At 41.2% G+C, this 20,359-nt stretch overlaps 1 protein-coding gene across 8 annotated transcripts in view; it reads left to right on the top strand.

The window, feature by feature from the left end:
• The window catches only part of CDK14 (cyclin dependent kinase 14), a 538,670-nt gene that overhangs the window by 236,577 nt on the left and 281,734 nt on the right, over window positions 1–20,359 (top strand). For all 8 annotated transcript variants that reach the window (XM_050939609.1, XM_050939614.1, XM_050939613.1 and 5 more), the window contains one exon: window positions 13,045–13,139. In XM_050939609.1, coding sequence (XP_050795566.1) covers window positions 13,045–13,139 — 95 coding nt within the window. The remainder of the gene's footprint in view (window positions 1–13,044; window positions 13,140–20,359) is intronic.

Below are 20,359 nucleotides of genomic sequence, written 5' to 3' on the forward strand. Positions count from 1 at the left end.
TGCTGACCAGAGCTGCCAGGGTCCCTTTTCAACCAGGTGTTCCAATCAAAAACCAGACTCCTGGCAACTCTACTTAGGCTGCTTTGTGAATGTGGACTGGTAGAAACTCAGGGGATAGGCAAAGCTGAGCATCAACTTTGAAAATATCAGTGGTGCCTAAATGGTGGACTTTAGGCACCTGAATACCTTTGAGGGTCTGGGCCGCCTTCTCTTTGTGCCTCTGACCCTCTCTCCATTTGCGTAATTTGATTGCAAATTCTTTGGTGCAGGGACTTTCTCACTATGTAATCGTGCAATGCCTAGACTAACGAGGTCCTCATAATAATGAATCTGTAAAAATATATTTTATCTAATCTGGGATCACAAACCCTAAAATGTCATTGTAATGGAATGATTGTTGAATGGCATCACTGCAAGGGCAGAATAAAGTTTGTTTGAAGGGGAAAAGATTTTAAATAGCTGCATGCAGCAGATGAGGCCTTGGTTATTATATATGGCATGTAATCATTTTATTTAAAAAAAGATATCAGGTGTTACTGGGATATGCGGGCAGATCCATTTGACATATTTTTGCATGTTGTCTGGATTTGTTTTAATTGTGTTATGGTTCAAATTGATTTTTAATGTGAAGGTATGTTAATATTTTGGTTGGGAACATGGGACTAGACACAGAATTCAGTATGAAGAAAATTAGTTGAAGATGTTGAGAGTTTTTTTACATGTTGGAGTAGGAGTAGGGTGACCAGACAGCAAGTGTGAAAAATCTGGACAGGGTGTGGGGGGTAATAGGAGCCTATATAAGAAAAAGATCCAAAAATTGGGACTGTCCCTATAAAATCAGGACATCTGGTCACCCTAAGTAGGAGATAGAAATTACTAGCTTACATGAACTAAATCTCTTCTAAGCCTCACTTAACTTTCTTACTGCCTTGTTATTGTCAGCTGGGGGTGTTAACACCGTGAAGCGGAGACATTCCTTCAGCTTATTTTTCCTATTCTAGTATCTCCTTATCTTCCTCAGAGGGCCAGCTGCTTTTAAAATAAGCGTAAACATTGTTTTGCCATCTCTTTGCTTGGGGGAAAATTGCTGGAAATTTTTTTAGAAGCAAACTGTAAAATTAAACCAAATCGCCCACAAGGCTTAAACATGCACATGGTCATCTAGGCAGTGACGTGATCTTATAACGCTTTATTGTCGTCTGTTAAAAAAGCAAATGCGATTTTAGGATCCATCAGGCGAGGTATTTCCAGCAAGGATAAAGAGGTGTTAGTACCGTTATATAATGCGCTGGTGAGACCCCATCTAGAATATTGTGTGCAGTTCTGGTGTCCCATGTTCAAGAAGGATGAATTCAAACTGGAACAGGTCCAGAGACGGGCTACTAGGATGATCCGAGGAATGGAAAACCTGCCTTATGAAAGGAGACTCAAAGAGCTTGGCTTGTTTAGCCTGGCCAAAAGAAGGCTGTGGGGGGATATGCTTGCTCTATATAAATATATCGGGGGGGTTAACGTTAGGGAGGGAGAGGAATTATTTAAGTTTAGTACTAATGTAGGCACGAGGCCGAATGGGTACAAACTGGATATAAGGAAGTTTAGACTTGAAATTAGACGAAGGTTTCTAACCATTAGGAGAGTGAAGTTCTGGAACAGCCTTCCGAGGGAAGTAGTGGGGGCAAAAGACTTTTCTGGCTTTAAGACTAAGCTTGATAAGTATATGGAGGGGATGTTATGATAGGATAGTTTAATTTGGGCAATTGATCTTGGATTATCACCAGATAAGTCTGCTCAGTGGTCTGCGGGGAGATGTTGGATGGGATGGGAACTGAGTTACTGCAGAGAATTCCTTCTTGAGTGCTGGCTGGTGAGTCTTGCCCACATGCTCAAGGTTTAGCTGATCGCCATATTTGGGGTCAGGAAGGAATTCTCCTCCAGGGCGGATTCTTAAGGGCCCTGGAGGTTTTTCGCCTTCCCCTGCAGCGTGGGGCATGGGTCGCTTGCTGGTGGATTATCTGCAGCTTGAGGTCTTCAAACCAATTTTGAGGATTTCAATAACTCAGTCCTGGGTTAGGGGTTGTTATAAAAGTGGATGAGTGGGGTTCTGTGGCCTGCCTTGTGCAGGAGGTCAGACTAGATGGTCATATTGGTCCCTTCTGACCTATGAGTCTATGAGTCTGAGTCTTTAAATAGAACTTTGAAATCTTGTAGCAATGCATATTTTGTTGGTTAGAAGTTTCTGCAGTGTTAGTGAAAGGTGATATACAATGCATATTGCATGTTTCATATCTGTTGTCTTTTCTCTTCTTTCCGCTTACATGTAATTTCTACTAATGCTGATGATAGATGGTGTGAACTACTATGATTAATGACAAATAAATGACAGGATGAGGACCCAGACATGACCCAGAGATCACACAAAGTGTCAGAGTGAGCAAAAAGGCTGCTGGATGGCATGTCTGTCCCCCAGGTGTTATGACAGATGAGCCTGACTACTGATGGAATGGTTTCCTTTTATGTTAAAGGAATACTTGTGATATATTGAGATAATAGGATTTGTGAGGAAGGAGGAGAATACTGGCAGAAAGGTGGCAGTAGTTTATGGTGCAGTATCACAAGGGTTTACCATGATAATCTACACCATGTCAAGCTTTACAGTGGATCATAATTAGAGGTTATTCGCAGCACAAATATATATTACTAAATTGTAGCGTGTGTTAAACACAAACAACCCTAAATTAATGCAGCATTCAGACTGCACCATTTAAATGTTGAAATCACAAGATGCAGAAGTTAAGGTATGTACAGACACTTTGCCTTGCAGTGGAATATTTCTGTTTTCCTAGTTAGAACATATCTTGATAAAACATATCAAGAATTGTGGGAGAGAGACCTCAGAGCTGTCTCCTTGGCTGGTGATGCAGTTCTTGTTTCTGTAAGTCACTTCTCTGCCCTGTGACTAGCAGCTAGCTTTGTGCTACCACTCCTCCGCTCTTCAGCCAACCCGTCTGATTTCTGCTATAACCTCTTTTTTCATGGGGGTGGGGGTAGAACAGAACTCAGTACAATTTTAAATCAGTTTTATAATGGCATTTTCAATATTGTTTCTTATCCCATTCCTTGTATAGCCTAATGTTTTGTTTGTTTTTTTATTGTTGTTGCACATAGAGCAGATGTTTACATCAGGCTGTCTACAGTGACCAATGGGGCTTTCTTGAGTAGATACAGTTAATTTTGTACTCAGTATGAGTAGCTGAAATGATCACTTCCGATGTGCATCACCTCGCACCTGCAATGTTGCATTTCACCTGCAGCGGTGCTGTCCATTCATCATAGTTTGGTTAGGTCCCTTTGGAGTTCCTTACACTCTTCTGTAATGTTGGCTAATTTAAATAATTTTTTATCGGCTGCAAATTTGTCACCCTGCCTACTTACCTGACCTTATCTCTTATTGCATGATCAGAGTGCCCAATTTTCTGTTTGTATCACCGCCATCTCTGTGCTTTCTTCCATGCTATTTCCTGCGCCTGGAACACGCTTACCCAGCTGGTCTACAAGGCCATTTCTTTTTGCTCAGCCAAATGCTCCCAGAATACAGTGACATGTACAAGACGATAGATAGGGCCCTACCAAATATATGGTCCATTCTGGTCAATTTTATGGTCATTGGATTTTAAAAATCATAAATTTTATTATTCCAGCTATTTAAATCTGAAATTTCATGGCATTGTAACTGTAGGGGTCCTGGCCCAAAAAGGAGTTGTGGGGCGGGGGATTGCACAGTTATTGCAGGAACGGTTGTGGTACTGCTACCCTTACTTCTGCACTGTTGTTGGTGGCAGTGCTGCCTTTAGAGCTGGGGAGCTGGAGAGTAGCAGTTGCTGGCTGGCATTCCAGCTCTGAAGGCAGAGCCGCCGCCAGCAGCAGCGCAGAAGTAAGAGTGGCATGGTATAGTATTGCCACCCGTACTTCTGCACTGTTGTCTGCAGAGCTGGACTCTCAGTCAGCAGCTGCCACTCTCCAGCCACCCAGCTCTGAAGGCAGCAGCACAGAAGTACGAGTGGCATGGTATGGTATTGCCACCCTTACTTCTGCATTGCTTCTGGTGGGGCACTTCCGTCAGAGATGGGCATCCAGCCAACAGTCACCACTCTCCAGCCGCCCAGCTCTGAAAGCAGCAGCACAGAAGTAAGGATGGCATGGAATGGTATTGCCACCCTTACGTCTGCACAGCTGCTGGTGGGGTGCTGCCTTCGGAGTTGGGCGCCCAGCCAACAGCTGCTCCTCTCTGGCTGTCCAGCTCTGAAGTCAGCACAGAAGTAAGGGTGGCAATGCTGCGATTCCCCTAAAGTAACCTTGTGACCCCCCACATCTCCCTTTTAGGTCAGGATCCCCAGTTTGAGAAGCGCTGTTCTCCCCCCCTCGCCCCCGTGAATTCTGTATAGTATAGGTTAAAAGCACACAAAAGACCAGATTTCATGGGGGTGGGGAGAGACCAGATTTCTCGGTTTGTGATGTGTTTTTCATGGCCGTGAATTTGGTAGGGTACAGGCAATAGCTAACTACATTCTCTATTTACTGAACTAATCTAGAAAAGGAAAACTTTCCTCCCATGTGCCTTTATGCCAAGGGCAATAGCCTTCACTGAGTAAGTTTTTAATCTTGTTGATGTCCCTGCTAGACTTCCCACAGCTCTTCCCTACTTACTTATTTGCCTTATGCCTCATGGCTGAAATTAGTTTGTAAGTTCCTTGAGAAAGGGATCTTGCCGTTTTGATTTGAAGCACCTAGCACAGTTGGGTGATGGAAAAAAATATAAGCATGTCTCCTCATTAACTGGACAAAAATTGTTTGTGGAGCTTGAGATTTTCTGGCTTACCTTTTTTTCCCCCAGTGACAGTAGCAAATGTTCTACACCAAGGTTCTAGTGCTTTGAAAGTTAATTGCTGATTATTTAAAACTCCACCTATCTTAAAGCTATTTGTTAGTAAATATATTATTCATGCTGTAACTATATTTCATTTAGAACACCAACAAATCCTGATCTTTTCATATTCCTAGTTCATATTATACTTCTTTCAATAGCAAACTAAAACATTTGTCTAATTTTCACAATATAACTTTTCAAAAATTTTAATGTTAGTAAATATTATTGATGGAATTATTTTCTGGTTTGTTTTTCATCACCACTACCTTTCTCTGACCTCTAAATCATTCCACAGGAGACAAAATGATGTCACGTTAGTTGCAGCATTGTTGTTCAGCTGTTAGCAAAAAGGCATATTGGACCTCACCCACACATAAAAATGAAATTGACATGATCCTTGAAAGGTTTCTGTTTCACTCCCTTCTGAAAAAATAGCAAAATGTATGCCACAAGCCTTTTTTCCTGCAGCCTGAAGTACACGCTGACACAAATAATATCACAGTTCCTTTCATACAGTACTTTTGTTTGCGGAGATGCCTCAGTAAGAAATATAACAAAGTAATTTTTTTTTAGGAAAATGTATCTTTAGATATAATTGTTAATTTGTAAGTAGGACAGTGAAATATGCTTGTAGTTAACTGGGTTATTGTGAATCTCAGTTGTGCCCATTCCTTTCCTGCCAAGACTGCCCTGGATAGCTACAGCAAATACCAAAATGTACTTATCTACAAAAAGAAATCCATTAGAGAGAGAGAGAAGCTAAGTGATCTCTTGTCACAGTTTGACACATCGGGGCAAAATCCTGATCCCACTGAATTTGATAACAAAATTCCCTTTGACTTCAGTGGAGCCAGATTTTTCTACAAGTGTTTAACCTCATTACTACTTTACTTTGTTCTGTCCGTGTGTGTGTATACAATACATACATTACCCACATACGTATACACACGTATAGATATCTTACACAAAAACTACATTAAAAAACATTAGTAAGGTTGCAAAGTTAAGGACTCAGAAGTTTAAATGACAGAATTAAGTTGATCTGTGCAACTCCTTCTCCCTACGTTACCCCTCTCTCCTGACATCTGGCTCTTGTCTTTTCTGCATTTGAATCAGGCAGCTTCCTCCTCCATGAGTCCTGGGCTCAGGATGGAGATCACTGACCTTCTAGGAAGGACAGGTGTCTGGATGAGGCATAGCAGGCAGCTGCTCAGAGTTGCAATTGCAGGGGAAAGCCCTGCTCTGCCCTGTGCTGGAGCATGTCCATTGCAGATGGAATCTTTGGGGAATTTAGATGCTAAAATCTAAGAACTCTTTACTGAGCATGTACAAACTGCGATTTTTCAAAGGCTTTCAACTTGGCCAACTTTGGGTAGATTCTCATGGGGTGCCAAAAGGTACAACCATGACGCAAAGGCCAAATTTTGACTTTCCGCTCCAAATCATGGTGGTCCTAATGGCATTCAAAGGAAAAGTCACCAGAATTTTGTAACATGGGCAAAACAATGTATTTTTCCCTAGTATCATTCTTGGAAATTGCTGAATGGTTTTGGCTGAAGTTTTTCCAAAAAAATTCCACCAGGAGGCAGACACCCAGCATGGAAAACTTCAGCAAAAACAGTTAGTTTGATAAAGTTATTAAACAACTGACAACAGGGTTTTATAATGGTAAGGCTTGAAATATCTTAAATGGTGCTACCAGCCCCACCTATAATATAAACACACACAGAGCACTGAAAAGTACTAAAGGTGCTAAACACCTGACATGTGAAAGTATGACAAGAAATGACAGTTGTTTACTGTATGCAGTGGAATATTTATACTTTACATCACTGACTGCTTCTTAAATGCTGAAGTAGAATATGGAGACAAGCTCTGACTGGTTATGACTAGACAGAGCTGCCACGTAAGATCTTCCTGTTGCATTTTGACTCTTTAATACGTGAATGACACTTTATTCTTTTTTTAACTTTCAGTCTGTACCTGCAGACAATCTGAAAGGACCGTAAATACCATACATTATTAACACAGCTATATAAAAATCCAGCTAATGGCTGAATGTAACTCATTCCAGTTAACATATCAACTATTTTCCATTTTTCTTGTAATAAGTGCTTTATACACATTAACCGAGTAATGTTGTCAACACATTATCCCAATGTTACAGATGGATAAACTGAGGCACAGATGTACTATGATCTTGGGCATGTCATAGCCTAACACTGGTAAAGCCAGGAGTAAAACCCAAGATTCCTGACTTCTATTCTTTCTTTCCTATAATACATAGTGCCTGTTTTAAGAATACACTGCATTACCAAGTGGCCTCAACACATAGGGACTTCACAGAAATGTGCATGGTAAAACATTAAGCAGATTGAGTCTAAACATAACCATGCGGTTAATCACATCTAATGTGATTCTATTTTCCTTCAGCAAAATGACTTATTGTACCCACCAATGAAGCACCAGCAAATGCATTTTTCAAAGGATAGTCTGGCCTTCTACTATCTTGTTACTCCTCTCTGACTCTTTACAAGAAGATTTAAGATGAGGGCCACTTTAACTTGGAAGAGAGAGTCACAAGGATGAAATGTCTCTGAACAGACCAACCCTAACATTTCCTAGCAGGAAGTTTCCCGACTACTACTTCTCCTTGAAATTAAAATGATCTATGGGTCAACAAAGTTGTGTGTTGGTTTTGAAGAACCTTGTTTGGGTTTTTTGTTTTCCAGACCAAACCCATTGTGGTTTCCAGTCTACTCAATCCACCTGCGTTTGGCGTGGGGGTGGAGTTTCAGGGAAAAGTTTTTGGTTTTGGCCCATCATTGGTAAAAACACAGTTTGAAGTTCAGATGAAGCTACCTTGGCTTAAGGCTTCATTCACTAAATGCTTACATGTCTTTCCATCTTAGTTAAGGTAGTATGATATATGCATAAAGTAACACACAAACACACAATTGTTTGTCAAAGCTCTCAAAACACGATTGCCCATGATCTCCATTACCCATTTTGCATTAGAGGCATAAAATGTACAAGGAACCCGAATCCAACATAGAGATTTCTAGTTTGTGTACTGTAAGTGTGCAAATGTAGAGACTTTAGCCCTTTTTCTGAGTGGTGCTTAGTACCAGTGGCTCACACATGAGCATTATTGAACTCATTGTAGATTACAGAAAGTAGTGGTTTGTGGTAATTTTAACTACTGCTCTATCTCACTGCCTGACTCCCAAGTGAGTCTTTTAATTTTAGGAATTTATCCTGTCTGAGAATAAATAAAAACATTTATTAGAGAACAAGCACCTATGCATCCAAACAAATGTAGTAATATTTAGCCCAAATACTGATTTTTTAAAAGACTCATGTGCTAGCATGCCTGCTGAAGACTCATTGGGGAAATGAATTTAAAATGCTGCCATCTGTTTGCCTTACATTTGATGTGAGGATAAAAAGTATCAAAGTAATATTACATCATTAGTTTTTCAGAATAAATGCAAAGTATACTGTACATATTGGTATATTCTCTGCTGCTGTTGTGGTTTCTTGAAGTGCTGTCTCAACAATATTTTAATCTTCTTTCCCAAAAAACATGTTTGATGTAACACTGGTAGGTGATAATAACTGGATTTGGTTGACAATCTGTAGGAGAATATTTTGTTCTAGCTGTAACAGCAGGAGCAGCAGCACCTGACTCCTTGTTGAGCTCCCACAGCAACTGTATTGGCAGCTTCAAAATTGAATTTGGGTCTGTCACACAGACTTATGCTGTTTCATTCTCTAGTCTTCCTGCCTTTAGATGCTACTTGTTTGGTCGCATCTTTGAATTCAGTGGAGTTTTTGCAATTCTATCCACTTCTGAACAAGAACTTACACAAAACACCTTGTGAGATTTCAACAGCAGTTATTTGTGACCATTTGTTTTGAAAGGAGATGTTTCTAAATGTCTTCATTCTCTAGATTATGCATGCCACTTAAAAAACAAGGATTTTTTTTTTGGAGGGCGATAGAAGAAGGGGGAAATGCAATCCACTTATTAAATCACACATGTTTAGCCTATGGGTCAAGAAATGTTTTGTGTTGTCTCTTGGTATAGTTTTCAGAAACAATAGGCAGAATTTGGCTCCCATATTGCTTCCATCAGTTACACTAATGTGAATGCAGAGCAACTCCATTGATTGCATCTGTTACCCTGGATTTACATCAGTGTAACTGATGGCAGAACTGATTTTTGGTTTCCACAATATAAAAGCATTACATATGTAATGACAATTCAGAAGGATTTTTCTTTCCATGTATATTAAACTGCTCTATTATTTACTTCTTTCTGTGGGACTAATAGGGGAGGCAAAGAACCCATAGTGGCCATTTTGTAATTCTTGTGGCCTGTGGTAGATATTGAAGATCCATAAAAAAACAGTCAGATAAGGGAGAGAATTAGCTATTACAGATGATAAATGAGACGCAGGAGTAAGGGGGTATGTGTAGGAGGAGAGACAGTACAAAAACCTGAGGGTGTGTTGCTTGCAATGTACTGTTTAAGCTTTAATGACCCGTTTAGAGGTTTTAACAATGAAGTAATAGCCATCTAGAGGAGGTAGCCTGAACAGTGAAGACTGAGAGAGGTCATAAATACTATTTCAGCATGTAGCTCTACTAAGCTTGTGTCAGGATATTTTTAATGCGTCCCTCTGTATGGGAGAGAGTGGGATGGTGAGTTGAAAAGGGGTGATGGCTTTATGTAGTATCACGTTCTGTCTGCTGTTCACTTCTTTCTACTTAAAAAAAAAGTGTGTATTTATTTAGTTGAACTTGAACACAATTATAGTCCTCCGTAAGGTTATAAACTGAGAGAATTATTGAAATTGTGTTATAATCTTCCTTGCTTCCTTTACTCTTTCCAAAATAGCCTGTTCCACTTACCCTGGTTCTTTGTTGAATGATAGCCATTACTAAAGATAAACTGGTTAATGGAGTTTCTTACTACCTGTTTACCTCCTCTGAGCTCCATGTCAGCTCCTCTCTTTTTGGTACATTCCACCTCTGTGTTTGTTTCTTGATAGCAGGGTCAGTCAGGACTCCTCTCCGAGAAAAATTCCAATTTGGTTTTGGCTCCCAATGGCCAAAAATTTCTCTCTCCAGGCACTATAGATATTCTAGTGATACTCCAGTAAAAGCATAATGAATGTTTAAGAATTAGCTAATGTCCGGAGGGATAAAGAAATGCTAGAGTTTTAAAAATAATATTCCTATATTAGTGTTATCAGCTGTTTACTGATCAGGTGACTGCCTGAAGTGTTTATCTCCTTTAGGTGATCCTTAGCTTACTGTCATAAGGTGGCCCTGCCTAGAGCACCCTCCTTTGACAGGCTATGGCATGAGAGGTGTGCCTACCTCAATTTCCTTTTGAAAGGTTAATTTATTACAAAAGTCCCACAAACAAGTCCCATAACCATAATCCAGAAACTGAATCAAGTAGAGCACCTGTGCTCCTCACCACATTCTGGTTATAAACTGTAGTGCAGCCTCTGCGTCCCTCACCATGCTCTGGCTCTGAGAGCCAGCAGGCATCTCCCTCTGCTGCTCTCAGCCTTCAGTCCTCACCAGCCTTCTCTGGCCATGGCTCTGTGGCACTGGAAGGATAGCAGGCCAGCCCATCAACTGGCTTCCTGATAATTCCATCCTCTTTCCAGGAATGGTCTGCAGATAGCTTTCTGCAGGTTTTCTTGGAGAGTTCCTCCAGGCTCTTGACTCTGGCAGTCTTAACTCATCAGTTGTCTTCTCTCACTGGATCTCCCCTTCCCTCTGATTGTCCTTCATCTTTTATAGACCCAGGTGCTGCCCCTGCCCTCTTAATTGGCCAAAATAGGAGTACCTGTTGTGGAACAAGGGTGTTGGACCTACTTAATTTACTGGGACCAGCCACCTTGTGACACACACCAATATCAGCTTTAATTTGGCCTTTGGTACTGAAATTGTGAGATTGAACATTCCTGATATCAAGCAGTAGTAAAAGCTACAGGAATAGCGGGGGACTAAAGGGGAGGAAATCTCAGCCAAGATCCTTTGTGGCATTACCTCAACTGTTCTTTCAGGAGAAGGGGTTTGCCTCACCTTTGGCCAATGAGCCTGGGATCCAGCCTTCAAGTTCCACAAATCCTGTAGAAGTCACCTGAGGCCAAAGTCATCTATGTGGAACACTGGCTCTAGATCGCTGGTGTGTCCCTGTCCCATCATCCTCCACTTCCTCACAGCATAGCTCCAGTAGGGGGGTGCTAGCCGGGACTGCCAAACAAGAATCCTTAAATGGAGTGGGGGCCAGTTGCACATTGCAATGGAGTTATTGCCCAGGGCTGTGTTACGTTTTCAGGGTAATCCCTAGAGGACCAGTTTGGGAGACAATGAGTGCCTGCCACCACTTAAAGCAGGGCTGTCCATTCCTGATCTCCTGGATGAGTCCCAACCCTTCAGAGTACACTCTATTCTGTTCCATGGAAGTGTCTGAGCCTCTTCTGTGCATGGGAAAGAGGGATGCCCGCATGCAGATGACGTTGGCACAATCTGGTTCTTCATTATTTTCCAAAACAACAGGGAAGAGAGGAAGAGGAAAAATTAGTCACGGTAAATGACTACCGAGACATACCATATATTTCTGTGTATAATATACTCCATGATGATAACTGGTATTAATCCTTCTCAGATGTATGCATGATGAGGCACCAATGACATGCTAACATTGGTAACAACACATAGCTTGTCATATCATATTGCTTAACTATGGCATATTTTGTGGAACATTAAATATGCATGTTAATTATTCATTGCGAAGCAAGCATTAAATATGCATTGCAGTGCAGAAGAAATTTTTTGGGGGAGAATCTTCTGCAGTTTCAATAGATAAAGATTTCTGTCACTATTCTAAAACCCTGATGTTAATAAGAAATATGATTTGATAACATTTATAAAAAGATATGAAGACACTGCTTAACTTATTTTTCTGTTGTCACTGACTAATACAAATAGTTAATTCCTGCAAATCTGAATGTGTATGGGGGGAAGTGCTATGTACAGAATATATGATTGCCGTTGGTTAGAGAGCTCCTTTTGTGTGTTGCCTATGAAAGGGAAATGTCATTTTGAAAAATATTCAGATCTTATCCGAGATAAATCTTATGTGAGATACAAAAAGATTTTAGATTATAAATTCAACATACACATTTGATAGGCTAGAAGGTAATGGTTTGATGCACTCAGTGGAGACCACTCAAATAAAACTCCTGTTATTTCTGCCTCAGAGCAGAATTTGATTGGCAAAATGGAGAAGACAACATTGAGAGAAGAATGGCGTTATCCTCATTAGAGCTGTAAGAATAAATGATTTTTCATTTCACTGGCTGTACTGAAAAACTGGGATAGGGAAGGTCATTTTGGGTAGACCCGAGACAAAAAGAAATCTAATTTTTCAGCAAACCAAAACGTAAAAACAAAACAGAACACTTTGGGCTGAACAAAACATTTTGCTTTGTTATGAACATTTTTTGTTAATAAAATAAAAATAAATTTCAAAACAAAGTCATTCAAACTGAAAAATTTAAACCTAAAAAATGCAGGTTTGGGTCAACTAAGAAATTTCACAAATTTGTGTCAAATTTCCTGAATTGTTTTCATATGTATGTGTGTATATATGTGTGTGTATATATAAAATATATATAAAACTTTTTAAAAAAAAACTAGAAAAAACCAAACATTTCACTTTTTTAAAGTGAACCATTTTGTTTTTGTCCAGATTTATTTTTAGTTTTTTTTTTTTTACCAAAACAATTCAGTGAATTTGACACAAATTTGTGAAATATTTTGGTTGATTCAAATCTGTAATTTCTGAGTGAAAGTTTTGCCCCAAAATTCTGGCTAACCCTAATCTTGAGACATGCAGAAGCATGAAATTGAAGGCATTATAGCACCTCTCAGGACCAAGCCATTGATGGCCGGCCAGCGAATGAAATCTGTAGAGTGACTGATTACCATTCTAATCATTTTAAAAAGAAATGAGCTCATCCTTCACTATAAAATATTTATTTCTTGTGGAAGTAACATGTTCTTTATAATGTGTACATCTTGCTTTACAGCTTCTCTTTTGAAAGGACTGAAACATGCTAACATTGTGCTGCTTCATGACATCATTCACACCAAGGAGACATTGACACTTGTGTTTGAATATGTGGTAAGTAAAATTAATTTAATGTGCTAGGTAAGCTCGGAAGAACTTAATTTTTGTTGGTAAATGTTGATTTTACCCTACATGCACAAAGCGACAAAAGTGATTCCATCTATGATTATTGATATTTACAGATAGGCAACATAAGAAAAATGCTGCTTAAGAATTTCAGAGTTTGATTGAAGGATATTTACTTTGTATATTTTGACATGGGATTTTGACAATTTGTGTTTGTTTTGAATCTCAGTATCTGCTGTCGAGAAATAATTGTCTGATCTCCCTCTTACAGCCAGTCACTGTGAAAATTTAAATTGATCAAAAGAAAAAAAATTACTTAAAAGAAATGTTATCCGTTGAAATTATGAAAAAAAATAAAAATTGGATTTTGCCAAGCCTAGTTTTAGAGAATGATCCAAATCCCATTGAAGTAAATGGAAAAACTCTCATTAACTTCAGTGGGATTTGGAACAGGCACATAATAACCCATTGCTCTCTCCGTAAGAGAGAATATTATAAAAGGAGCTGTTTTGTAATGGAATATCTTGAAACTGTGTCTGAGGTGGTTAAGTGGCTGTAAGAACACTTCAGGTCACTGTAATGTTAAACTGACTTTTCAGCTGGTTTATTTAACATGTGTCCTGGGTCTGGCCTATTTGTGAGAACATTTTCTTTAGTGTCAGGATAGATGGTAATTAAAAAATGGTTAAGGAGAGCAAATAGGGTTAAAATGCTCCACAGGTAATATCTACATCAAATGAATGTGACAAGTGAAAATGACTTTTGTTGTGACTAGCAAGTCCATGGTTTCTGAAAGGACCTTCATTAGTAAGCAGTGTCAGTGAGGAAAGTCTGATGCATACAATTTAGGCTTCATAGATTTATTTCCCCCCCTGACTGATGTTTCAGCTATTAATTAAAACTTCAATTTGCATAGTACACAGTGTAACAATCTAATTGTGTTCAGAGTATTACTTTCCCAAATCTTGGGCTTGAACTCCTAATTAATCTTTCTAAATTTTCCTTAGACAGACATATGGTACTGGGTAGAACTACTTCAGCATTTAGCTGTGGAATCATGCAATGTACCATCATAATTAACCTCCCAATTTTCACAGATGGATCTAAGAACATGTAATTTATGTGAAACAAATGAGTCTAGAGGAGATTTGACTTTAATAGAATATCTGTCATTGTACTCAATAAGGCTCTGCATTTTTTGCATTACTAGTTTGGTTTTTTAAACTTTGATTTTACCATGAAATTAATATGGACTGGAATAATATTTAGGACAGCATAGTAGTTTTCCCCCTCTTCTCAGTAGCCTCACTTAATTTTTACAAGATGAAGTACACTGTTTATCATCTGGAGAAGACATTCACCTCATTTGTTTGCATATAAATGATATATTTTAATAATATGGTTATTTGGCTACAGAAGACTAGTGCAGAGCAGCTGCATACATCACTGTTTCGCTACATCAAGTGTGGAGACATCAACACAAATCTGATTGCTTTTGTTTAATCAATTATTCCAGTGTGCCTAACTTATAAACTGAATCAGCATTAAAAAAGTCTTCACATCTAATATTAAGTAACAGACAGTGGAAATATATTTGTATAATTTTACATGAATACAGTTTTGCAATCTTATGTCAACTACTGTTTAGATCTATTGAGTAGTGCTGGCTGAGAAATGAAAAATGTTTTCCATGAGGAATTTCATGGAATTTGTTGCCTTTTTTTTGTCTATTTCAAACATCTTGCTTTTCCCAACCATCTCTAATATTTACACCTTCCCCATATTGAGTTAAAAATGCTTACGCCCTTATCCTGCAAAAAAATTTATGACACACTTGCTTAATTTCGTGCCTGCGAGCAGTCCCATTGAACTCATAAATGATTTCTGAACTGGGGCCTTAAGCACTATGAGGTGCTGAGTACTTTCAACTCCCATTAACTCATTAGAAGTTGAGGGTGCTCAGGACCTTGCAAGACTGAGGCCATTTCAGTTTCCAAGTTATAATACTCAAAAGTAATTGATAATGATATGAGGAAATAACTTCAGTAACTATTATGGGTCCTTTTGCAGCAGTGAAATTCAACAATATTTGGGGTACCATATGGTGCAGGAACTCCCCCAAACAGAGGGTGGCATGCAGGAAGAGAGACCAAGAAGGACTGACTCTGCAATTCCCTGGACCCAGAACATGGTGCTGGCAGTCCATCTCCCTTCCCTTGATGACAGTCTCCTCCCATTGCCATTGAATGCAATTAGTCCTGCATCTCAAGCTGTAGGAGTCTGTGCTGCAAATTCAAGGTTCTGACTCTCCTGATGATGCCTGATGGGGGAGCTGTTCCAATCTGCTTTTAATAAGAAAGAGGTTAAGAAATTACCTACAAAAATTTGTTATCTGTTCTATTTAGATTGCAGAGTTTAGCACTGGTAAGTTAGGAAATGTCCATTTTAAGATAACCCATGCAACCATAGTTCTGACTCCTTGTTCATACGCATTATCTTATAGTCTTCAGTTACATGCTTTTCACAAGACCCCTGCCTCATTCATGTCATGGGATATCAGAAAGGGGCAGAAATTAAAGTTGCCTGGGTAAACTTTGTTAAATGGGACTTTTTCCTGATTTTTGAGCGTTTGACTTTGCAACCAACATTTTTAATACATTTTTTATATATATATATATATATATAAAATGCAAGGTAAGAGTCTAAAATGCCCAGCATCTCAAACACCTACACCTGAGCTTAACTTGATTCATGTGAGTGATCCCACTGAAGGCAATAGGACTACTTATGAGTAAAGTTAAACATGTCCATAAGTATTTACAGGACTGAGACCTAAAGAACTTACAGGAGATTCATGTTTGCTTTAGTTCCTACCTTTTGCTGATTTTATGATGATACGTTGCTGCTCTAAAAGTGAAATCTTAGAACTATTATTATTATATTCTCACTAATGACAATTTCAAGCTTAATACAGATCTTTTGAGATGGAGTAATTAAATAAGTGAATGGTTGGTGATCTGAAAGAGTGCTCAGCAAATGGAGCCAGGAGGTTATCAGTTTGGTGGTGATTCCATAGATAAATTAATACTGATGGCATACTTTAGATGATCAGGGCTGTCCAATTTCAGAGCTGACTGTGAAAGAGTAGAATGGAGTTTAGTTTCATGTAGCATCCTTCAGACTCAAAGTATTACAAAATGCTTTGCAGTAATGAGTTAGAAACAGATGGTATAGTGACTGGATAGGCAAATGTGACCCCCATTATGTGCTCAGCAATAGCTCAAATTGGAAGTTGCTTTACTGGAATTTTGTCTGTCCACAGTCACTTGATTGATTTTATATATATATTAAATCAATGTCCCCCCTCTCCCGCCCCCACATTTTTTAACTTCCACTGATGGCCACCAGAATCAGAAAGGAGAGTCCTTGTTTTGACAACTCATCTGACAGAAACACCTCCTCTGGTACTGCAGTGTCTGCTTTGCATATAAAGCAAAGTCCTGGTGTGATATTTGACCCCACTTCCTTCAGTCCCAGGAGAGATGTACACCATCTGAATGACAGAACTAATGTCAGTCTTGGATAATATATACTGTAGTTTAATAGTAGGGCATAATTCTTTGCATGCTTTGACAATTATTACATCGACTAATTATTCATGAATAATTGAACGTTATTCAAGCTCTGCTGAACACAAGACTAAAGAGAAAAATTAAAATTTATATCTGACTGAAAGGCACCTGCTATTCCCTGAATAGATTGGAATATCTGGACTCCCTGGAACCATTGTTTCAAATCTTGGTAGGATTGACTCAGTCTTTCTTCCTGTGACAGGTAAATTTGGTATTATGTAGTTAGCTGCATTGGGTCTGTTATACAAGTCCCTAAAAATCAAAGTCTGATGCGCTCTGTGTGAATGTTGAAGCTGATGTCAAATTTTTTAAGATTTGGCATTTCTCCTGGGGTCCTTGATTAAATATTTCCTCTTCCTGCAGTGCAGTATGTTGCGTGCTGGGTGGCCCTCCCTCCTCATTAGTTGGTTCGTTTCCCCTGTAGGATAGTATGTATGTTTGCTTCCCAGTTTTGTTAGTGTAATTTTGATGAGGCCATTTGTAAATAATGTTAGTACAATTTCTCCAAAAATCAAATGAAAATTATTTTGACTCACCTTTAATAGTGGAATTATCTTCTATTTTTGTCTCCACTATTCCTGAAAATGCACTTTGTAGCTCATGAGACTGCAGACAAAAGTCTATTCACCAGCACACTCCAGTAGAGGAGCATGTAAAGGCACTATTCAGAAGATGGTATGACCTTGTGGGGTGTATCAGCTACAGAAAGGTGAATAAGCCACCTTCACACTGAGCCAGCTTAGCCAGAGGAAGTGATGAGGGTTGCGATTGAGAGACGAAGCAGAGCTCCTTGAAGAAGGTTTCACGTCTGCGTTTACTAAACTTGGCGCTAGTTGGAATTATTATTTCTTCATTTGTCTTTTTAGAAGGAAGACAAATTTATCCATAAACATTAAACTAATTTCAAAAATCTACAGTAAACATTGGTACAAGCTTAGTACAATGAGATCTCTAAATAGTAATGAGATTTGTAGTATGACACATAATTATGCAAATATAGTATCAATAACTGAACTAGTTATTATGTCCTTCTATGCATGGCACATGAAAAATGAATATATGTAGTAATACTTTTCATTATGCTTTTAATATCTATGAACAAGAATTGAAATGAGAACAGATATGTGATAATTGAAAGCATGATTCTTAGTGAGGAATAATTATATTCTTCTTTGAGTGCTTGCTCATATCTATTCCAGTTAGGTGTGTGTGCGCGCCGCATGCACGGTGGTCGGAAACTTTTCCCTAGCAGCTACCCGTCGGGCTGGCTGTGGAGCCCCCTGGAGTGGCACCGGTATGGCACTCTATATACCACCCTGCCGGCCTGACCCCCCCTTCATTTCCTTCTTACCGCCATTGATGATTGTTGGAACAGTGGTCTCTTGCTTGCAAGTGTCCCACTAATCCCTAGCTCTTCTGCTAATCTTTGTATATAGTTTACCCATTGTTAGTTAATAGTTCTTACGTAGTTGTTAATTGTAATCTCTAGCGATTGGGGGGGCTTCCCCTCCAACACGCGCCCCCCAGGGCCTCAGGGCATGCCGTCTCAGGGCTTCAAACCCTGTAGTTCCTCTGCTAAGCCTATGCCCATGGGTGACCCCTACGACTCCTGCCTCCGGTGTCTAGAGAAGCCCATCAATCAGACAAGTGCAAGATCTGCAAGGCTTTCAAGCCTCGCACCAGGAAGGAGAGGGACGTATGCCTAAAGCAACTCCTTATAGAGTCAGCCCTCCGTCCGCAGCAGAACCTGGCCCTGAGTGCCTCAGTGCAGAGCGCTCTTCCACGTTGCCGAGAAAGGACTTGGCATGCCAACCCAGGAGCTGCCGGTCCCCCGGGCTGCAGAACTTTTCTCCCTGGCACTGCTCTCATTCACCGGCTGCCCGTAAGAAACAGGCCAAGGGGAAGTCCCCCCAGCAGCCTGCCATGGACACTACACTCCTGGTAGGGGATGGTGCAGGGAACAGGCCTATGGCTGACAGACTCTCGGGCCGGGGACAATCATTGCTGGCCCCTGTCTCCCCAGGAAGTCCCACGCTCCTGGACTCACCGCGGCTGCATATTGGGGAGGTCATGATGCCTTCCACTCCGGATACCTTTGAAGCCGATAGGGGGCTCATTGAGATGATGACACCCAAGTCTCTGACTACAAGGCCTCAACTACCTCGAGGCATGGCACTGTCCAAAGGCAAGCTGGCCATGTCCGGCTCATCTGCCCCCAACCAGGATCTCCGTGCCGCTCTGAGTCTTGGTGTCGCACCTATGCCCCATGCTGGTCTGACTTTCAGCACCGATCCGACTCGTGGCACTGGTCTTGCAGCCCCAATGCTTGGAGCCGCTCCCCCTCGAGGTGGTTGTCAGCGAATAGGTTGTGGTCCCACTCAAGGTCCAGGTCCCACTCTGTGACCTCGCGGCACTGCTCTCAGCACCGGCCTCAGCCTGCTCCTTGAAGGTATTGTTCGATGGACTGGCACTGCTTTATGCAGAAGTACCGCTCTACATCCATAGCACCACTCTACCTCGCAGCACCGCTCCTGCTCCCGGGACTGCTCCTGCTCACAGCACCGCTCCCCACTTCCACACCGTCCTCGATTGCGGCATCGCGGCATCACAGCACTGCTCCACGTCCCAGCACCGCTCCTCACTTCAACAGGGTGCTACATCGTGGCACCACTCTACTTTGTGGCACTGCTCCACATCCCACCATCGCTTCCTGCAGTGGCACCCTGTACCGTGGTACCGATCAACGTCAAGATCCCACTACCCTTCATGGCACACATCCCGTCTGTCGGAGGAGGATGCCTCTCTGGTGTGGTCTCACGCTGCTCCCCCTTAGCCGTCCTGCTCGAGATCGCCCTCCCTCACATCAGGCAGGGCATCGAGGGTGTCTCAGGCACCCAGATCAGGGCCAGAGAGCCTAAGGCAGAACGCTTCAGCGCCCCAGTGGGAGCACTAGTGGCAATTCTAGACCCCTTGGGCGTACCATCAGGCCCTGGGTGCCCCTCCTGGCATCCCTCTGCCTTCCCATTTACGATCTTGCCTCCCAGAGGCAACCCTCAGCCGCCCACCACAGGACTCGCCACAGAACCTGGACCCTGTCCCACATCCACCTGTGGAGGCTACACCCGGTGGTCATGAGAACCCAGTCCCTCAGGATCAAGAGGCTGCCACAGAACCAGTCATGCTGGTGACTTCTTCCTCGTCGTCCCCTGACATGGTGGTGGTGGGCACTTCCACATCTGGACCACCACCCATGGACTACAGGGCCCTGCAGGAACTCCTCCAATGGGTGGCCCTGAATATGAACCTCCAGGTGGAGGAAGTGGTCGAAGAGGACGACCCTATGGTGGACATCCTGGCACCAGAGGGGCCCTCTAGGGTAGCCTTATCCATTATATAGGCAATTCAGTCCAACGTCAAAACTATTTGGCAAATGCCTGCCTCCATTCCCCCTACGGCCAAAGGGGCTGAGCGTAAATAATTTGTTCCCACTAAGAGAGATGAGTATCTCTTCACTCACTCTCCCCCATGCTCTCTTGTGGTGGAGGCGGTGAATGAAAAGGAGAGGCTGGGTCAGCA

This window comes from Gopherus flavomarginatus, chromosome 2, assembly GCF_025201925.1.
Source record: "Gopherus flavomarginatus isolate rGopFla2 chromosome 2, rGopFla2.mat.asm, whole genome shotgun sequence".
NCBI classification, from domain to species: domain Eukaryota; kingdom Metazoa; phylum Chordata; order Testudines; family Testudinidae; genus Gopherus; species Gopherus flavomarginatus.